We start from the raw sequence: 19,863 nt of genomic DNA, 5'->3' as shown, positions 1-19,863 counted from the left end.
CACCCGGCACGCCCACCAGGGGCGGTGCTCTGCCCATCCTGGGCGTCGCCATATTGCGTTTGTGTCGAGTTTTGTATCTGGAATAAGGAAGGAGATGGGGAACTGAGGAGAATAAGTCTGGTGAGCTAGAAACCTTTGATTCTAGGAAAACTCGGGTAAGTCAGTGGCTTTGTGAGCACTGAATGTGAGTGGGTTTTGGAGCCCAGTGTGTATTTTTACTTGCCCGCCGGTGCAAGCTAGAATTAAAGACTATGGCCCACCAGTTTGTGGCTCCGTTGTTTCTTTACCGACTGTCCGAATCCAATGCGAACCTGCATGGGCTGGGCTGCTGTGATGGTGGCCCTGGCTGCTGGCTTTACAATGCTACAAATTAAAGAAAGCAAAAATGGTTTAAATGATAAATGAGTGTAAAGCCAGTATCTAAGGCCAGGGCTACCATCACAGCAGCCCAGCCCATGCAGGTTCGCATTGGATTCGGACAGTCGGTAAAGAAACAACGGAGCCACAAACTGGTGGGCCATAGTCTTTAATTCTAGCTTGCACCCGGCGGGCAAGTAAAAATACACACTGGGCTCCAAAACCCACTCACATTCAGTGCTCACAAAGCCACTGACTTACCCGAGTTTTCCTAGAATCAAAGGTTTCTAGCTCACCAGACTTATTCTCCTCAGTTCCCCATCTCCTTCCTTATTCCAGATACAAACACTACACAAACTGGCTTCTCACTCAGCACTCTGCCATCTTGGCTGCTTCTCCTGGCCACATGGCCTCTTTCTGCTCTCTGCTCTGCTCCCTCTGCTCTCTCATGCTAATCATCCCAGGAACCAAGAGCGCAAGCTCTCATTCTGCCCTCATTTTATAGTGTAGATTCCAAACCTTTAATCCAATATACAAAATAGGGAAGTCTCTAATACAAAGACACTTCTCTGAGGCATGATTGGATTGTACCGCCCCACATCAAAACGGGTGGGAAAGGCTTAATCCCAAAACCAAGCACCAGGCTACAAGGATTCTACCTGCCCACAGAGACACACATTAATATCACCTGAGCAACGGCCTCCTCGTGGGCAGCGCCGTCTTTAACAAAGTGAGCATAATATATTTTATCTGCCCAACAAGCATTTAATAATTATGTTGGTTTGTCTCTGCATTTATGGTCTATCTCCTGGTCTTGAACAGTATGTCCCACGTAATCACTAGCCACATGTTACTGAGTACTTGAAATGTAGCTAGCGCAATTGCGACATGCTGTCAAGTAAAACAGAGGATTTTTAAACCTTAGTATAAAAAATAATGCAAAATATCTCATGTAAAGCCAGTGGCCAGGGCCACCATCACAGCAGCCTGGCCCATGCAGGTTCGCATTGGATTCGGACAGTCGGTAAAGAAACAACGGAGCCAAAAACTGATGGGCCATCATCTTTAATCCTAGCTTGCACCTGGTGGGCAAGTAAAAACACACTGGGCTCCAAAACCCACTCACATTCAGTGCTCACAAAGCTACTGACTTATCCGAGTTTCCTAGAATCAAAGGTTCCTAGCTCACCAGACTTATTCACCTGTTTCCAATCTCCTTCCTTCTCTCTGCACAAACTGGCTTCTCACTCAACACTCCGCCATCTTGGCCGCTTCTCCTGGCCTCCTCCACGTGGCCTTTCTCTGCTCTCTGCTGTCTCCTCTAATGCTAATCTCAGGAACTAAGCGAGCAAGCTCCCATTCTGCCCCCATTTTATAGTGTAGAAATCCAAACCTTTAATCCAATATACAAAATAGGGAAGTCTCTAATACAAAGTCACTTATCTGGGGCATGATGGGATTGTAACACCTCACATCAAAAAGGGTGGGAAAGGCTTAGTCCTAAAACCAAGCCCCAGGCTACAAGGATCCTGCCTGCCCACAGCCCGCCCCCAACACACATTAATATCACTGGGCGACAGGCTTCCATGTGGACAGCGCCATCTTTAACAAAGTGAGCATAATATATTTTATCTGCCCAATATCTCATTAATAAGAATTGTTATTTTTTTTCAGTGAGAGGACGGGAGATAGTGAGACTCTCGCATGCATCCCTGCCGGGATCCACCTGGCAACCTACCGAATCAACCGAGCTATCCTCAGCACCTGGCAGACCTTGAAACTAATCAAGCTACTGGCTGCAAGAGGGGAAAAGAGAGAGATGGAGTGAAGAAGAGAAGGAGGGGAAGACAAAGAGAGGGAGGGGAAGAGAAGCAGATGGTCGCTTCTCATCTGTGCCCTGACTGGGAATTGAACCTGGAACATCCATACACCCGGCACACACTCTATCCACTGAGCCAGCTGACCAGAGCCTAATAAGGTTTTTAAATACTGATTATGTATCAAAATGATATTCCGAATACATTCAGTTCAATAAAATATATCCTTAAAACTAATTTCACTTGTTAAAAAATTTATTTTCTAATGTAGCTACTAGAACATTAAAAATTGCACATGTGCCTGTCCTGTGGTGGCGCAGTGGATAAAGCATCGACCTGGAAATGCTGAGGTCGCCGGTTCGAAACCCTGGGCTTGCCTGGTCAAGGCACATAGGGGAGTTGATGCTTCCAGCTCCCCTTCTCTCTGTCTCTCTGTCCTCTCTCTCCTTCTCTGTCCCTCTCTCTCTCCTCTCTAAAAATGAATAAATAAAAATAAAATAAAAAATAAATATAACCAAAAAAAAAAAATTGCACATGTGGCTTGCATGACAATTTCTATTGGACAGTGCTTGCTCAAGAATGTTGCCTCGTGCGGCAGCAGGTTGTGTGTTTGGTACGTTGCTGTTATCCCAGCACCAGAACAATGTTCAGCACTGATGAACACGTGTTGAGCCCCGAACCACCCCAGCTTACCTTTCAGCCCATGTTTGAGGCAATGTTCCATCACCACGAAGAACTGCTGCAAGGGGGCGTGGTCCGCATCCAGGCTGCGGCCCAAGCTCAGGGCGGACTGGAGCAAGACCTTGATGCTGAGTTTCATCATGTGCATCAGGTTGGCACGCTCCTCCATCACCTGGCACTTGGAAGCTGTAGAACAGAAGCAGGGAACCTTCGTCAGGGGATTCAGTGCGTTCCTGGGCAAGGAGGTTGGACGCGGAGCAATGGAGACAAGACCCGTCAGGCGAGTGTGCTCCGAGTGCAAGCGCGCGGATAACTGGGGTCCTCAATCACCGGGCCCTTGATCCAAAAAGTCACAGCTGCCCACAAACCGCTCGGGTGTTGGTTTAGACTCTAAAGGCCTCTCCCAGGCGGCTCTGCGCGTTGCTAAGGCGACGGCCCTGCTAAAACTCACGCGATTGGCCTCTCCCACACCCGTGGCATTCCATTTTCCGCCCAGAAAAGGGCTCAAACAGCAGAAAGCCCCACCCCAAACTGGATAACGTGGCCCGCCCTCGGACGTTTCTACTGGGCGAACCCAGGGAGGCCACGTCCATAGGGGCGCGGGAGCCATTTCGAGTGTTCGTTGCCCGCTTCGCCAAGGTTTTTGTAACCTGCTGTTCGGTGTGACTGTGCCATCCCGAGTTCCTTCGGGGAAGCACCTGCCACTCGGTTCCACACTCACATTCTCACTGTTGCCCACCTTTAGTGCACAATTAGTAGGCAATTACGCGCCTACTAATTTTTTTAGTAAGTAAAACTGTTAGAATAAACTGCTGTCTTTCCATTTTAACTCCATTAACCTGTCGCTTTGTTTTGAGGTTTAAAACTTTGTGTTTAATCAGTATTAGCTATTCAGGGCGGATACTTCCCAAATGTCCCCTCAAACCCAGGAAACTTATTGCAGAAACTGGCTGAAAATAGACCCCCAACTCTTAGCAGTCCTGGCCGGAAAACACCCCGGCTGACAAGGCCCCCGGGTGGGCGCCCTCTAGCCGCGCTGACCCTGCACCGACCCTTTGCCTTTCTAACGTTTGCCTGTTGGAAGGAGGCGGCGAACTGTACTGTTTTCATTTGCAGCTGATTACTACTGAGCTTAACCGTTAGGTTCATTGTCTCCTAGTCGGTGAACTGGCTATTAAATCTTAACTTGGATTGATTTGTATGTTCTGGATATTTTATAGGCGTTAAATAATATGGACACAATTAGTTAAAAGAGCATATCTATGTGTAGCTAAGTTGAAAAGAACGATGTTATGACAGAATTTATAATAAAAGTATTAAGTATTAATCAGATTTGAGACAGCTTGGGTGAGACTAAATAGTCCCAATTATCAGCAAAATCTAAGACTAGCTACTGGGAAAGGAAAATCCCTCTAAATCTAAACATTTCATCACGGTTGTGGAGAGAAAAATAGGTTAAGTAAGTGTTTGGCTTAGGGGTGCTTCAATTATTTTAAAATTTTGAGAGAATCCTATACATTCATAAATTTGAAAACCTGAATGAAATGGATTATGGGCAAAGGAAATAAAAATTGTAAAACTTCAAGGAGTAAACCCGGGATAGACCAATAACCTTAGAAGCAATTTGTAAAGATTTAACCTTCAAGAAGACAGTGGACCCTGGTCTGTAAACTAGTGGACTTGCAATCGCAGTATATATCCAGGAAGTGTTGCAGAGGGTTAGGCAGGCCCAGATGTTTTTTGTTTGGTTTTTTTAAATATCTTATTTTTAACTTTATTCAGTTTTTTTTTAGAGAGAGAGAGAGAGAGAAGGGAGAGGAGCAGAAAGCATCAACTCTCATATGTGCCTTGGCCAGGCAAGCCCAGGGTTTCGAACCGGCAACCCCAGCGTTCCCAGGTTTACACTTTATCCACTGTGCCACCACAGGTCAGGTGGTAGGCCCAGATGTTTTAAGGAAATCGGTTTCCAGACCTTCCTGTTTCACAGGCACTCCTCCTCCCACTCCACAGAAAAGCATCAATTCCCTCCCTAACTCATACCTTCCTCTTGATGCACTGGCCTGGGGTGCAGAAGGTCCCACACAGGACCCATATAGGACAGGCGGCAGAGCCTCCTCTGGCGGTTAATCAAGTCACTAACAACATGAAGAGCTTCCAATCCCTTACTGCTTTATTACACTTAGTTAAGAAGACCTGGTGGGGGGTAGGGTCACTTCCAGCCCTCTGCTGGGTGTCTTTTTTTTTTTAATTGATTTTAATTTATTATGTTTACATAGATTCTAGTGTTGCCCCAAATGCATCCTGTAAAGCCAGCAGCCAGGGCCAGCGCCACCATCACAGCAGCCCAGCCCATGCAGGTTCGCATTGGATTCGGACAGTCGGTAAAGAAACAACGGAGCCACAAACTGGTGGGCCATAGTCTTTAATTCTAGCTTGCACCCGGCGGGCAAGTAAAAATACACACTGGGCTCCAAAACCCACTCACATTCAGTGCTCACAAAGCCACTGACTTATCCGAGTTTCCTAGAATCAAAGGTTTCTAGCTCACCAGCCTTATTCTCTCCTCAGTTCCCCATCTCCTTCCTTATCCCAGATACAAACTCAGCACAAACTGGCATCTCATTCAGCACTCCGCCATCTTGGCTGCTTCTCCTGGCCACATGGCCTCTTTCTGCTCTCTGCTCTGCTCACTCTGCTCTCTCATGCTAATCATCCCAGGAACCAAGAGCGAGCTCCCGCTCCCTCCCCATTTTATAGTGTAGAAATCCAAACCCTTAATCCAATATACAAAGTAGGGAAGTCTCTAATACAAAGTCACTTCTCTGAGGCATGATTGGATTGTACCACCCCACTTCAAGACAGGTGGGAAAGGCTTAATCCCAAAACCAAGCCCCAGGCTACAAGGATTCTGCCTGCCTTTAGCCCACCCCCAACACACATTAATATCACCTGGGCAACGGCCTCCACGTGGGCAGCGCCACTTTAACAAAGTGAGTATAATACATTTTATCTGCCCAACACATCCCCTCTGCTGGGTGTCTTGAACTTAGTGATAGATACGTGAATTCCAAACTGCCCTCTTGATGTTCCGCTTATCTGTCAGACCTCACCCTTACTGGACTATTGCCCCTGAGACAAAGGAATTCCAAAAAGCTGAGAAGCCGCCCCAAGGAGGGGCTCCGGACACACCAGGACTTTTGATTCAACACCCATATGCTCCAAGCCCCCAAGGAGGAGCACTCCGGACATACCAGGACTTTTGCCTTAGTATCCCCTCAGGCTCTCCCAAACACTATATAACTCGCCCCTAGTCTGTAACCTGTGCTCTTCTCCCCCAGGAGGAGTGCCCGGCAGGGATCCTTTCTTCCTTTCAATAAAGCCTGTTACTCTGGTCTTTCGGACTCCCATGGATTCCAACACTTAGGAGCTAAAATTTTATGTAATTATTTTCAGCAAGTCTTCAGTACTTAACACAGTAGGATATGCCATTAACTTGAAGGATATGTTCTGTAAATTAAATGAGCCAAACTCTAGCTCCCAGTTTTTGATGAAAATGGATTTGAAATACATGTAAATTAAGTCTTTTTGTCAAAAAACATTGTATCAGCAAAGGTGTAATTAAATAAGCAATATTTAGATGTCTCCAACCATTTTGAGTGTTCTCGGTTAAACAAGGTAAATAAGTAAAATAATTACAAATATAATTTTCACTTGATAAATCTTGGTAAAGCCTTTCTGGGGAAACTTCCCAGAGGTTGAGAAAAAAATTTTTTTTAGAGAGAAATGAGAGAGATTTGAAGCATCAACTTATAGTTGTGGCACTTTAGTTCACTGATTGCTTCTCAAACTTGCTTTGGGGGGGCAGGGGACAATGACCTCTTGCTCAAGCCAGCGACCACTGGATCATGTCGATGATCCCACACTCAAGTCGGCGACCTGACGCTCAAGCCAGGGTGAGCCTGCACTTAAGCCAGATGAGCCCATGCTCAAGCTGGCAACCTCAGGGTTTTGAACCTGGGACCTCAGTGTCCCAGGTTGATACTATCCACTGTGCCACTACCAATCAGGCGAGGTTGAGAAATTTAATACAACAAAGTTGTGTTCTTTCTTGCAAATCCGGTGATTTTCATTTGCTTTGGAACAAAAATAATAATTACTGACAGTAGATCATTATGATTTGAGGCATATAACTTAAAAGTTCAAAGACTTAAGCAACATTGCTCTGACAAACTATTTATACAGTCGTCCCTTGCCATATTGCGGTTCACTTTTGCAGTCTCACTGTACAGTGGATTTTAAAATTGTATATATCTAATTTTGTATCATGGGATTTTGCGGGATATAGGTGATAGATACGTGATATTCCAAACTGCCCTTTTGCTGTTCCGCTTGGCTGCCTGACCCCACCCTTAATTACCGGACAATCACTCATGGGACCAAGGAACTCCAGGAAGCTGTTCAATCACCCCAGTGAAGAGTATTCCAGAAAGCCGAACATACCAGCACACCCTTGCTCGAGGCTATCCCCAACCCTATAAACTTTTGTGTTTTGTTTTTTTTTGAGACAGAGTCAGATAGAGGGATAGACAGGGACAGACAGACAGAAACAGAGAGATGAGAAGCATCAATCATCAGTTTTTCCCTGCGAGACCCTAGCTGCTCATTGATTGCTCTCTCATATGTGCCTTGACCAAAGGCCTTCAGCAGACCGAGTAACCCCCAGCTTGAGCCAGCAACCCTGGGTCCAAGCTGGTGAGCTTTGCTCCAACCAAATGAGCCCGCGCTCAAGCTGGCGACCCCGGGGTCTCGAACCTGGGTCCTCCGCATCCCAGTCCGACGCTCTATTCACTGCGCCACCGCCTGGTCAAGCCAACCCTATAAAGTTTTACCTCAGTCTGTTTTTGGTGCTCTTCTCCCCGGGAGAAGTGCCCGGCAGGGTTCCTTTCTTCCTTTCAATAAAGCCTGTTACTCTGGGTCTTTCGGACTCCCATGGAGTCCAACAATAGGTATTTTTATATATTTATTATTTTAATTATTTTTGCAGTAAAATAAGCAAAATAAGTGTGGGAATGGTTAATAATAGTGTGGGGAGGGTTTATAAAGCTTTAAAATATATATAAGTAATAAAATAAATATAAGGTCACTACTTCGTGGATTTTTGCCTATCGTGGGGGGTTCTGGAACCTAACCCCCACGACAGATGAAGGACCACTGTATTTCTTATTTATATGAGCCAGGTTTCTCAGGGACCACATATATTTTTAAAAAAAACTGGAATAAAATTGATGCTGAGGCCTATCCCATCTTATCAGTAAATCATATATAGTCATCTACAGATACATGTTAATGAAAAAAACCCAGTAACACTTATTAGCTCATCTAAAGCAATTCCAAGAAAAAAGCAATTTGATGAAAAATTTATAATTCTTTTAAAATTTTAAATTAATTTATTTTTTTATATTTTATTAAGTGAGAGGCAGAGAGGGAAAGACAGACTCCCCTATGCACCTGGACCAGGGATCCACTCTGCAAGCCCCCTACAGCAGTGGTCCCCAACATTTTTTGGGCCACGGACAGGTTTAATGTCAGAAAATATTTTCACTAACCGGCCTTTAGGGTGGGATGGATAAATGCATCACGTGACTGAGACAAGCGTCAAGAGTGAGTCTCAGACAGATGTAACAGAGGGAATCTGGTCATTTTTTTTAAAATAAAACATCGTTCAGACTTAAATATAAATAAAATGTAAGTTATTTATTCTTTCTCTGCGGACCGGTACCAAATGGCCCACGGACCAGTACTGGTCTGCGGCCCGGGGGTTGGGGACCACTGCCCTACAGGGTGACACTCTGCCTAGCTGGGGCTGCTGCTCCATAGCTTGGCAGGCAACCAACCTATTTTAGTGCCTGAGGCGAGGCCACAGAGCCATCCTCAGTACCCAGGGCCAACTTGCTCAAACCATTTGAGCTATGGCTGTGGGAGAAGAGAGAGAGAGGAGAAAGAGGAGAGTGAAGGGAGAGGGGTGGAGAAGCAGATGGTTGCTTCTCCTGTGTGCTATGACCTGGAATTGAACCTGGGACTTCCACACACCGGACTGATGCTCTACTACTGAGCCAACCGGCTAGGGCCTAAAAAATCATATTTAAATTTCTTTTATCACTAATAATTTTAATGGTAATTCATTCCAGAAGAAAAAATTTTTATACACTTAGAGCTTTGGTCACAAGAAAAGTTTATTAAATTTTTATTTACATATGTTTGGCCAACCAGTATGATAGAATAACCAATAAAAAAATTATAAAACATAAAAGTAGAATGGAAATTCCAGTTCAAGGAATAAAAAGGAAACGTGTAAATTTTTCAATTAAATAACCTGTTTATTTTTTAAGATGAATGGTAATGCTTATCAAATCATTAAGGTATTTACATACCCTCGATACACTTAAAAGTGATGTAAATGTTTTATTTCAAAAAGTCAATATTTACAATAAGCCAGAAAATGTAGTCTAAACTTTAAAATTATGATGAAGAATTTTATATGTCAACTTTTTTTTTTTTTTTTTTCTGAAGCTGGAAACGGGGAGAGACAGTCAGACAGACACCCGCATGCGCCCGACCGGGATCCACCCAGCACGCCCACCAGGAGCGATGCTCTGCCCACCAGGGGGCGATGCTCTGCCCCTCCGTGGCATCGCTCTGCCGCAACCAGAGCCACTCTAGCGCCTGGGGCAGAGGCCAAGGAGCCATCCCCAGCGCCCGGGCCATCTTTGCTCCAATGGAGCCTTGGCTGCGGGAGGGGAAGAGAGAGACAGAGAGGAAGGGGGGGTGGGGTGGAGAAGCAAATGGGCGCTTCTCCTGTGTGCCCTGGCCGGGAATCGAACCCGGGTCCCCCGCACGCCAGGCCGACGCTCTACCGCTGAGCCAACTGGCCAGGGCCATATGTCAACTTTAAAAGTTGAAGTTTTTTTAGGGAATCGTGAGCAAAAAACGTGAAGACTAGTGTTAGTTGGTCAGAGTGGGGGTCGCAGTAGCTTTTACCACTGTTCCTGGGAACAAGGCAGTACACTGCAGCCATCTTATTTACCCCCCTGGTTGGTAAGTCACCTTTTCCCATTCATGCTCAATTTAGAGTTATGAAAATTTCAAGCTGAAAAGATCTTTAAGCTGGTCCATCTCTCAATTTTACTAGTTTTATGACCTTGGTCAAGCTAGTCACATCTCTAAGCTTCATTAATAATAGTTCAACACAATACATGGAATGTCACAAAATTCTACCCTTATTGAATTTCCAAATAAATGGTCTGATTAGGGATCTTGACCTTGATCCTCAGAGTGGTGGGGCCTATAACCCAGTGTTTTTCAACCGCCAGTCTGTGGTTCGGTACACTGCTATGACCTAACTAAGCATGACAGAGAGAGGCTGATTGCAGAGACCATGAAGCCTGCCATCCTCTGGCTGAAAGAAGGCTGTCAATATTGCCAGAATGGAGTTTTACAAGCTGGTGATCTGAATTTTTATGTAAAACTTGCTAACTACCTTTAAATAGCATTCATTCATTCATTCATTGGCAGGGAGAGAGAAACAGGAACATTGCACTGCCCCTGTATGTGCCCTGACTAGGAATTGGACCGGCAACATCCATGCTCCAGGATGACACTCCAACCAACCAACCAACCAACCGAACTATCCAGCCAGGGCCAAAAAAAAAATTTTTTTTAATGCTTTTATACTTACAAGAAAAAATGCAGCTACCAGCCACAAACAGTTCAAAAGGCTGCCAGTTGGTTGTAAAGTGTGGTAAAGAGATTAAGTACTCAGGAGAAGAAGTGGGCCGTATGGGTTTTTTTTATTGTGTTCTGAATTCTAGACAAGTGACTATAAAGTTTCACAAATAAGATTTAAGTTTTAGTTTTAAGTAGCCCTTTGGTTTCTTGAATGATTTTATCATGCAGTATGGTGTCATCTTATACTGACAAGGAAGAAAACCATTTTTACACTTTCCTAATTTTCATTTACCAACTCAATGGCTAACTTAAGTAGTTCAACAATGTGAAATGGAAAAAGTTACTGTGCTTCCTTTTGGAAGGAGTTACACCACAAAATAAAATTTGTGATGAAAGAGACAGAGACAGACATACCTACTACCTACCTAATGGCAAATATATAATTTAAAATCAATTCCTTTCTCAGTGAGTACCTATGTATAAGACATTGTATTGGGCATGTTAATTCCATAAATGTGTTTTGTTATTCATCCTTTAGGAGGATCACTCCCAAATGCGGAACCTTGTGTATATGTTCTGTGGTTTGTGTGGAAACTGTAGAGATGAAAGGCCATGCCATAAGCAGAGATCTCTCTGAAAGATACAATAGATTGGGGACAGTTTCTGGGATGGAGGACTTCCTCTACACCAGGGGTTGGGAACCTATGGCTCATGAGCCAGATGTGGCTCTTTTGATGGCTGCATCTGGCTCGCAGACAAATCTTTAATAAGAAAATAATAATGTTAAAAATATAAAACATTCTCATGTGTTACAATCCATTCATTTCCTACCACTCATGTTCATGGTTGCAGGTGGCTGGAGCCAATCACAGCTGTCCTCCAGAACAACGCCAAATTTTTATTGGATAATGCATAACGTACATGTGTCGTTGTATGGCTCTCACGGAATTACATTTTAAAATATGTGGCGTTCATGGCTCTCTCAGCCAAAAAGTTTCCCGATCCCTGCTCTACACTGAGTCTTCTTTTGAATGGTTTTATTGTTGTTGTTGTTTTACCAGCACATTTATTATTTTTAAAAAAACAACCCTAAAACAAACACGAAAACTATGTGAATGGGTTTGCGATAGCAATTGCTGTGGCATGCGTCTACCACAACCCACATGGGACAACACTGTAAAACAAATATTGAGCATTTTACAACATTCCACAGCATTTTCTTTTAACCTCTATTACCAAAAAATTTTACCTGGAAAGATCTCTGCTCTTTCAATACTCCCTTTGAGAAAGTTTTGTCCTCACTGCTTGTGGAAGCACATCAATGAGAAAGTGAGGAATGAGCCTGCCCTGCTTGAAAGAGGTGTGAGGCACTGTCCTCTCCTCACCTGCTTTTCTGAGGCCTGTGCAGAGCATGATGCCCAGAGTCCATTTTCTTTCCCCACCCTTATTCCTGTCCTACTGGATGGTTTCAAATCTAGGTCACCTTTGGGGACTAGCCACACAGCTCATCCCTACTGTTCCCCACATTTCAGCCCTTGGTAAGCCACAGTCACAATTTTTTCCAGATCTGCATGGCAGTTATTTAGTATTTTCTATAAATTGTCTAATTTAAAAATCCATATGCATTTGTTATGGCATTTTACTTATAAAGTTAGAGACATCAAGGCATTGTGACTAAGAGCATGGCCTCGAGAAGCAGATATCTTGGTTCCAGTACTGTCCCTGCCATTTCTAAGTAACTGGGTCAAGTTATTTCTCTTTAATTCAGTTTCCCTCTTTATAAAATGGGGATAATGTACGTTTTACATGAGGCTAGCTATGCGGACGGAGGTGAGGAAGTCAGTTTCCCCTTCATAGGTCCTAAAGCATTGTAACTTCCTGCCAGGATACACTCTGTATCTGATTGGGGTGGATGAGAGGCCCCTGCCCAGTTCCCCACCTAATGTGCTCTGGTGCTGCCAGCTTGATTTCCTTGTCCTGAGATTGAGAAGGTGTGAACCCCAACCCTCCCATGGCCAGCAGTGGTCATGGGGTAGGATCAGGGAGCAGTAGGGAGAAGCCCCAGGGAAGTCCTAGTGGGCCAGGGAGGCTGAGAACCTGTCCCAAAGAGGCAGTGGAAGGTGGGACCACACATGAGCCCAGCTCCAAGGCTCCCCTTCCCCACACACTCTTTTGTTCCACTGGACTTCACTTATATAACACAAAATCAGAGATATCATTACTAAGAATTTCAAGTGTCTCACATTTATCAGTGCCTGCCATGGGTCCAGACTAACCACAGGCTACACTGAAAGCACAATTAAGTGTTGGCTATTATTCATAGCATTACCATAAATTAAAAACAAGAATTTTTTTTTAATTTTTTTTAAATTTTTTTTTTTTCTGCACGAGACAGAGAGAGGGACAGAGAGAAAGACAGACAGGCAGGCAGGGAAAGAGATGAGAAGCATCAGTTCTTCATTGCGGCACCTTAGTTGTTCATTGATTGCTTTCTCATATGTGCTTTGATGGGGGAGGGGGGGAGCTACAGGCAAGCCAGTGACCTTGGGTGCAAGACAACGACCTTGGAATTCAAGCCAGCGACCTTTGGGCTCAAGTCAGCGGACATGGGGTCATGTATATGATCCCAGGCTCAAGACAGCAACCCCGCACTCAAGCCAGATGAACCCACGCTCAAGCCAGGGACCTCAGGGTTTTGAACCAAGGTCCTCTGCATCCCAGGCTAATGCTCTACCCACTGTGCAACCACCTGGTCAGGAAACAAGTGAAATGTAGAAATACCATATCCCTGACCATAGAACAAGTTTTGCAAGATTTGCAGATGAGTAAATTGAAAGAGTTCTGTAAAGGCCATAAATCAGGGGTCCCCAAACTTTTTACACAGAGGGCCAGTTCACTGTCCCTCAGACCGTTGGAGGGCTGCCACATACAGTGCTCCTCTCACTGACCACCAATGAAAGAGGTGCCCCTTCCGGAAGTGCGGCGAGACGCCGGATAAATGATATCAGGGGGCCACGTGCGGCCCGCAGGCTGTAGTTTGGGGATGCCTGCCATAAATGTTCACTAATGTCTAGATTCCAGAAAGCCCTCAGGATGCTGCTCTAACAACCTCTGTAAAAGGCCAAAATAACCGAGCACATTCTTTCATTTTTTGTAAAATGCTTCACTGAGCACTCTCTCCCTAGATTGTTCCAACGATAACTGAAAGCCTGTTTTGCTACTGTAAAAAAGCTTTGGCTAGGTACTCACCCCTGCCCCTCTCTTCTTTAGGCCTGTAAAAAGCAAACCCCTAAGTTCTTTTGGGGCTGCGAGTTCTTTAGGATGTGAATCCACTCGTGGTCACCGGCATTAAATTAAGGACTCCTTAATTTGGCTACTTAATTGTGTAGCAAAACGTTTGTTTCCTTGCTGTCCAGATACAACATTTGGGGGCTCGTCCGGGATCGTGTCCTCTGGACACATTTGGTTTTGTCACACATGGGCAACTGGCCTCCTCGGCCTGACTGCTGGGAACAGAAACCCAGCAGGGGAGGTGCCACTTGAGACATTCCAGGGCTCTGCTGGTCTTTTCTGTCTGGCTGACAGTCAGTCGTGGACAATCAGCATGTCCATCCACCCATTTGGAGTCATCTAGAAAGCCTCTGGAGGTAAGTAGAGCAAATTTGCAATTTGCTCAAATATGTTACTTGCTTGTGACTAGCCGTCTTGCATCTGTTGTGATCGAGGATCGGACAAGATCGCACTCACACAACGGGCTCTCCAGGGACAAGACGTTGGCGGAGAGTAAGTGTGCTTTCAGGGAAGACATTGCAGGGACTAAGTTAAGTCCCACCTCGGGCTTCCCGGGACACGTCTATTTGTGCTGTCTGTTCTCGCCGAGATCTTGTTCTTTGCTCTTGCTTTATTGTTTTTGCACTGAAAACCCCTGAGTAAATGGTGTGTGAATGGGAATCTCTAGTGCCTACACCTGAGTTTACATAGTCAGGTGAGCACCTGAAAGGCTCCTGATGGGGCAACCCCTTTTCTTGTTCACTAAACTGTGTTGAAAAGTCAAGTGTAAATGTAAATAGTGAATTGTCTGTTTGTAGGTTCTCTTTGTCAGGAAAATCTCTGGTGCAATTTCAACTGGAAATTTCTGGCTTAAAACCAGAGGGCAAAAATGAAGGGAAATTCTTAAACTCCATATGGTTTAGTGGCCGTCCACCGGAAGCTGAGGGAAACCTCTTCCATCTCTGGGTCTGACCTAGTCAAGGGTGTATACTGACCGGCCTATACTAAGGAGAGCAAATATCCCAAGGTGGACTCAGCAGATGGTTGTCACTTTTGAAAGCAACTCTGAGAAAACCATTCTAAAGCCCACAAATTTTTAAAAATAGCAAAGCAAAATTCATAGAAATACTATATTGCTTAAAGATAAAACTAAAGACCTAAGAAAGTGCTAGAGGAATTTGGGGCTGCCACCCCTTTGCCCCCCCCCCACACACACACACCTCCTCTGCTTTGGCTCCAGGGTATCACCACCTCATACCTACAGCCACACCCAAGGAGAAGACTTAGGGAATACTGCCCCTTCTAAACCCATTTTTCCCCTGAGGGAAGCCACCTTTCATAGTTTAAATCCCTTCCACTTCTAGTGACTTGTATAATTAGAAGGCTCAGGCCCTAACAGGACTGTTAGAATTTGTATTGTACACACTTTGCCCCATTTGGGACTATTGTCAGCAGCTTCTGGTTACCTTGTTCACTGCCTAAGAAAGGGAAAGAATCAAAACTAAGGCGAGAAAAGCTGCTATGTTAGATGTGAATAGGTCTGAGGAGGATAACCAAGACCACCTTTAGAAGGTGTTTCCAGTTGTCCGGCCTGAATGGGACCCTAACACCACAGCAGACGGGAAACTCTGAACATTTTTCACCAGTTTATGTTAGCCTTGATCAGGGGAGCTACTAAGAAACCCATGAATTTGTCTAAGGTGTCAGAAGTTATTTGAGATCCTCAGGAGACTCCCGCGGTTTTCTTAGAAAGACTGCAGGAAGCCTACAGGGTCTATATACCTCTAGACCCAGAGGCATCAGAAGATGCTAGGGCCATGGCACAGGCCTACTGCTTACCTCTCCAAGTGGCTAGATCCAGTATCAGGCTGTTGGGCAGATAAAATGTATTATGCTCACTTTGTTAAAGATGGAGGCCGTCGCCCAGGTGATATTAATGTGTGTTGGGAATCCTTGTAGCCTGGGGCTTGGTTTTGGGATTAAGCCTTTCCCACTCTTTTTGATGTGGGGTGGTACAATCCAATCATGCCTCAGAGAAGTGACTTTGTATTAGAGACTTCCCTATTATGTATATTGGATTAAGGGTTTGGATTTCTACACTATAAAATGGGAACGGAGCGGAAGTTTGTCGCTCTTGGTTCCTGAGATTATCATTAGAAGAGAGAGCAGAGGAGAGCAGAGAAAGGCCACGTGGAGGAGGCCAGGAGAAGCAGCCAAGATGGTGGAGTGCTGAGTGAGATGCCAGTTTGTGTAGAGTTTGTATTTGGGATAAGGAAGGAGATGGGGAACAGAGGTGAATAAGTCTGGTGAGCTAGAAACCTTTGATTCTAGGAAACTCGGATAAGTCAGTGGCTTTGTGAGCACTGAATGTGAGTGGGTTTTGGAGCCCAGTGTGTATTTTTACTTGCCCGCCGGGTGCAAGCTAGGATTAAAGACTATGGCCCACCAGTTTGTGGCTCTGTTGTTCCTTTACCGACTGTCCAAATCCAATGCGAACCTGCATGAGCCTGGCTGCTGTGATAGTGGCCCTGGCCGTGGCTCCTGGCTTTACACAGGCTCTATTCATCGATCAGCCTCTCATCAAGTTTGTCCAGATACAGACTATCAACCCAGCAAGCCTGATGCCTGACAAGGATCCTAGCATCCCCTTGCATGACTGCTCTGAGGTACTAGACTCTGTTCAAACTGCAAGGCCAGACCTCACTGCTAAACCCCTAGATGGGGTAGAAGAACAGCTATTCACAGATGGTAGTGGTTTTGTCTTGGATGGGGTTCAACATGCGGGAGCAGCTGTAGTGACTCTTGATAAGGTCATCTAGGCCCAAGCCTTGACCCATGGGACCTCGGCTCAGCGGGCAGAACTTATCGCTCTCACCTAGGTGTTGACGTGGGCCAAAGGAAAGAAGGTCAACATTTACACTGACAGTAGGCATGCTTTTGCTACTGCTCATGTTCATGCAGCAATCTACACAGAGAGAGGATTTCTGACATCTGCTGGTAAGGACATTAAAAATAAAGAAATTTTAGCCTTACTAGAAGCCATTTGCTTACCAGAGACTGTAGCTCTCATTCATTGCCCAGAGCACCAGAAAGAAAACTCACTAGAGGCAAGAGGAAATCAGGCAACTGACAAGATACTAAAACCAGTAGGGCCTGAACCCTTGTTGCCAGAGGCTCCTTTTTATAACCAACTAGAAGATTTTGCTAACAAGAAAGGAATGTCTAAAATTAAGGGAGGATGGTTAGAAATACCAGATAAGAGACTTTTCTTACCTGAAGCTCTAGGATTATCAGCCAGCTACTCATCTAGGCCAAACTAAGCTAATAGAATTATTTAAGAAAAATTAGTATTTGCCAGGCGTAGAATCTATTATAGAAAGCATAGTGTCCAAATGTTTAGTCTGTACTCAAGTAAAGGCTGAGCAAAGTAGAGAAGTTGTAAAAAGAAATAGGGAAAGAGAAGCTTTCCCAAGAGAATATTAGTACAGAAATATAAGTACCTATTAGTTTTTATTGACACCTTTTCAGGATGGGTAGAAGTTTTTCTTACTAGAAATGAGACCACAATAACTATTGTTAAGAAATTGCTATATGAAGTTATTCCCAGATTTATCTTACCCATTAATATTAGCTCTGATAATAGGCCTGCATTTGTATCCAAGATCTCACAGCTAGTAGGAAAGGCACTCAGTATTAATTGGAAATTACATTGTGCTTACAGGCCTCAGAGTTCGGTTCATTCTTTCAACTTGTCCCGAGCTCTGAAGTCCTAACTAAATTCATTTTAGAAAGTGGTGAAATCTGGACTGACTTACTCCCCCTAGTTTTGCTAGAATCTAAATATACCCCTACTGGGAAAAATTTACCCTACAAAGAATTGTATTAAGCAGGGCGATGCCCCTTCTCCCTAGGCTCCCTTGAAGACCTCGTCAAGACAGAGACTGCAAACGGTGCACCATCCCCTGTAAGTTGACCCTGAGAAGGACGACATGCCCTGCTCCAGCCACAAACCGGTAGCTGGTCTACGTACAGCAGAAGCTTGAAGACCCTCGCCATGTGGGACTTCTTTATAATTAAACTTTGGGAGAGGGGGGGAGCTCGGGTCGGGGGAAGGCCAGAGCGAGTCATCTTAAAATTTAATACATGTGCTGTTATAAGTCATAAAGAAGGGTGGTATAAGTCCCTTCGCTAAGAAAGAGGCATCTTTTAAAAGAATATTGCTTATAACTAACTTAAGTTGTCATTGAAGGTTAAAATCTTTAATATTAAAAAGTCTAAAAAGGAATTTTATCGTTTTAATAATGAGAAATATAAAGTACAAAAATACTTTAAAAAAAAGAAAAAATAAATTGTTAAAGTTAAGGATTTATGTAAGTTGCAGAAGGTTTGTGCAGGTTATAGGAGGTTTGGACAAAGAAAAAAAAAACAGGTTTAGAAAAAACAAGCCTCTATGATATATTCTAGTATATGTTATGCCTGAAGTTTATTTGTAAAAAGCCGTGATGGCGAACCTATGACACGCATCACCATTTTCAATGACATGTGGCCACATGTGGCCACATGCGGCTGCATACCAGAGAAGTATGGGGCCACATGCCGATTTCATTGGTTAAATCTTCAATTGAAGGTTGGTATTTTGTACACTTCAAGCCCAAGCAAGCGCTACTAACTTCATCTGTCAATCTGTTACTTTTGTTGGTTTTGATATTATTTAATGCTGAGAATAAGGTCTCACAAAAGTACGTAGAAGGAAAAATTTTGAGTAAAGCCATTGCTATATTTTTCAGGGTGCTAAAAGTGTCTGGTAATCGGTTCCAGGCACTCCAAACTTCCTGTTCGTAGTGGTACTCCTCTTGATTCTCCAGGCGGCACCATTCCAGATTCTCAAGCTTTGACCTCAAGTCCACAAACACCTGAGCCCAGATGCTGTCTTGAAGTTCTACAAGTTGCATCTTATGTAAATTAAGATGGCTATAGCACAGGCTCTCGTCTGTCCCAGCCTCCCCCTCACTTATCTCAGTAATGATGGTCAATTAGAAATCCATGACACCCCAGACCAGTAGATTGGATGATGATTACTGTGGTTATGTGGTTGCAGGAAATGTCAATCAAAGGGCCCCCAGAGATGCATTTGTAGATTTACAGCAGAGATCAGTCCTCAACCCACTTAAGTACTTTTACAGATAACCTAAGCTCAAACTCTTAGGTTTTCTTAAAGCTCACCAATGAGAATAAGGATGTTGTCTGGCAAACGCAAGTGGGAAACCCACGTGCTCATCGGGGCGCTGCCACAAGGTGTAGAGAAAACGGAGGACAAGTCAGACACCTGAACATGTTGGCTTTTTTCAACTCAACCAACAGGGTTCCACCAGCCGTGCTCCCACAGACAACCGCCGCCGCTTGTCTCCAGGAATAGGAGGGAGTGCGACCGCAGGACCTACCTGCGCGCGCCACGCCCTCGCTGTCGTCCGCGCCGCCTAGGCCCTCGGCCGCGCGCAGCGCGCCGCCGAAGCTCGCCGACAAGTTGCCTGTGGCCTTGCGCGCCAAGGTCAGGATGGGCGCGGACCAGCCCTCGGTCGGGGCACGCCAACGCCGCGCCGCACTCTGCAGATCCCAGGGCGGCAGCTGGCTCTGGTCCACGATCTCGAACTCTTCTGAACCCGGCCTCAGCCCTGCTGGGCCGTCTCCCCCGCTGGCGGCCATCTTGGCGGCATCACGTGGCTGTAGCGAGCTGCGGACTTGCGCGGCTGGCGTTGGCTGTAGCGCCCTCGCTGTGCTGCTTTCCTGCTGGCCGCGGCCTTCTCCTTCTTCAGCGCTCTCCTTTCCTCCCTTTCACTGTGGGTAGCTTCGGGAGGCACTGGCCATAGCCTAAGCACCGTCACACGGCCACCAGCCGAAAGGACTTGCTTTGGGGAGGTTGCTCGGCTTTTTCTCCTTACAGGGCGCATGCAGCCAGGCCTGCAACACAGTCCATGTGACCTGAGTTTTCTTTGTGACACTAGTTCTTTTTTAT

General features: G+C 45.1%; 1 protein-coding gene across 2 annotated transcripts in view; it reads right to left on the bottom strand.

Moving 5' to 3' along the window:
* RUFY1 (RUN and FYVE domain containing 1) overlaps positions 1 to 19,559 on the bottom strand; it is a 117,096-nt gene extending 97,537 nt beyond the window's left edge. Inside the window, exons 1-3 of one of the 2 annotated variants that reach the window (XM_066342387.1) lie at positions 19,358 to 19,559; positions 19,292 to 19,327; positions 2,868 to 3,041 (exon numbers count right to left, since the gene is read on the bottom strand). In XM_066342387.1, coding sequence (XP_066198484.1) covers positions 2,868 to 3,041; positions 19,292 to 19,327; positions 19,358 to 19,553 — 406 coding nt within the window. In that variant the 5' untranslated portion in view covers positions 19,554 to 19,559. Of the gene's footprint in view, positions 1 to 2,867; positions 3,042 to 19,291 lie in introns of both variants that reach the window. The other variant, XM_066342386.1, reaches the window with a different exon arrangement.
* Between the last annotated feature and the right edge of the window lie 304 nt (positions 19,560 to 19,863).

The sequence above is a fragment of the Saccopteryx leptura genome, chromosome 6 (assembly GCF_036850995.1).
Source record: "Saccopteryx leptura isolate mSacLep1 chromosome 6, mSacLep1_pri_phased_curated, whole genome shotgun sequence".
Classification (NCBI taxonomy): Eukaryota; Metazoa; Chordata; class Mammalia; order Chiroptera; family Emballonuridae; genus Saccopteryx; species Saccopteryx leptura.
Note: the sequence above shows the minus strand (reverse complement) of the source record. Positions and strands in the feature narration are given on the sequence as shown.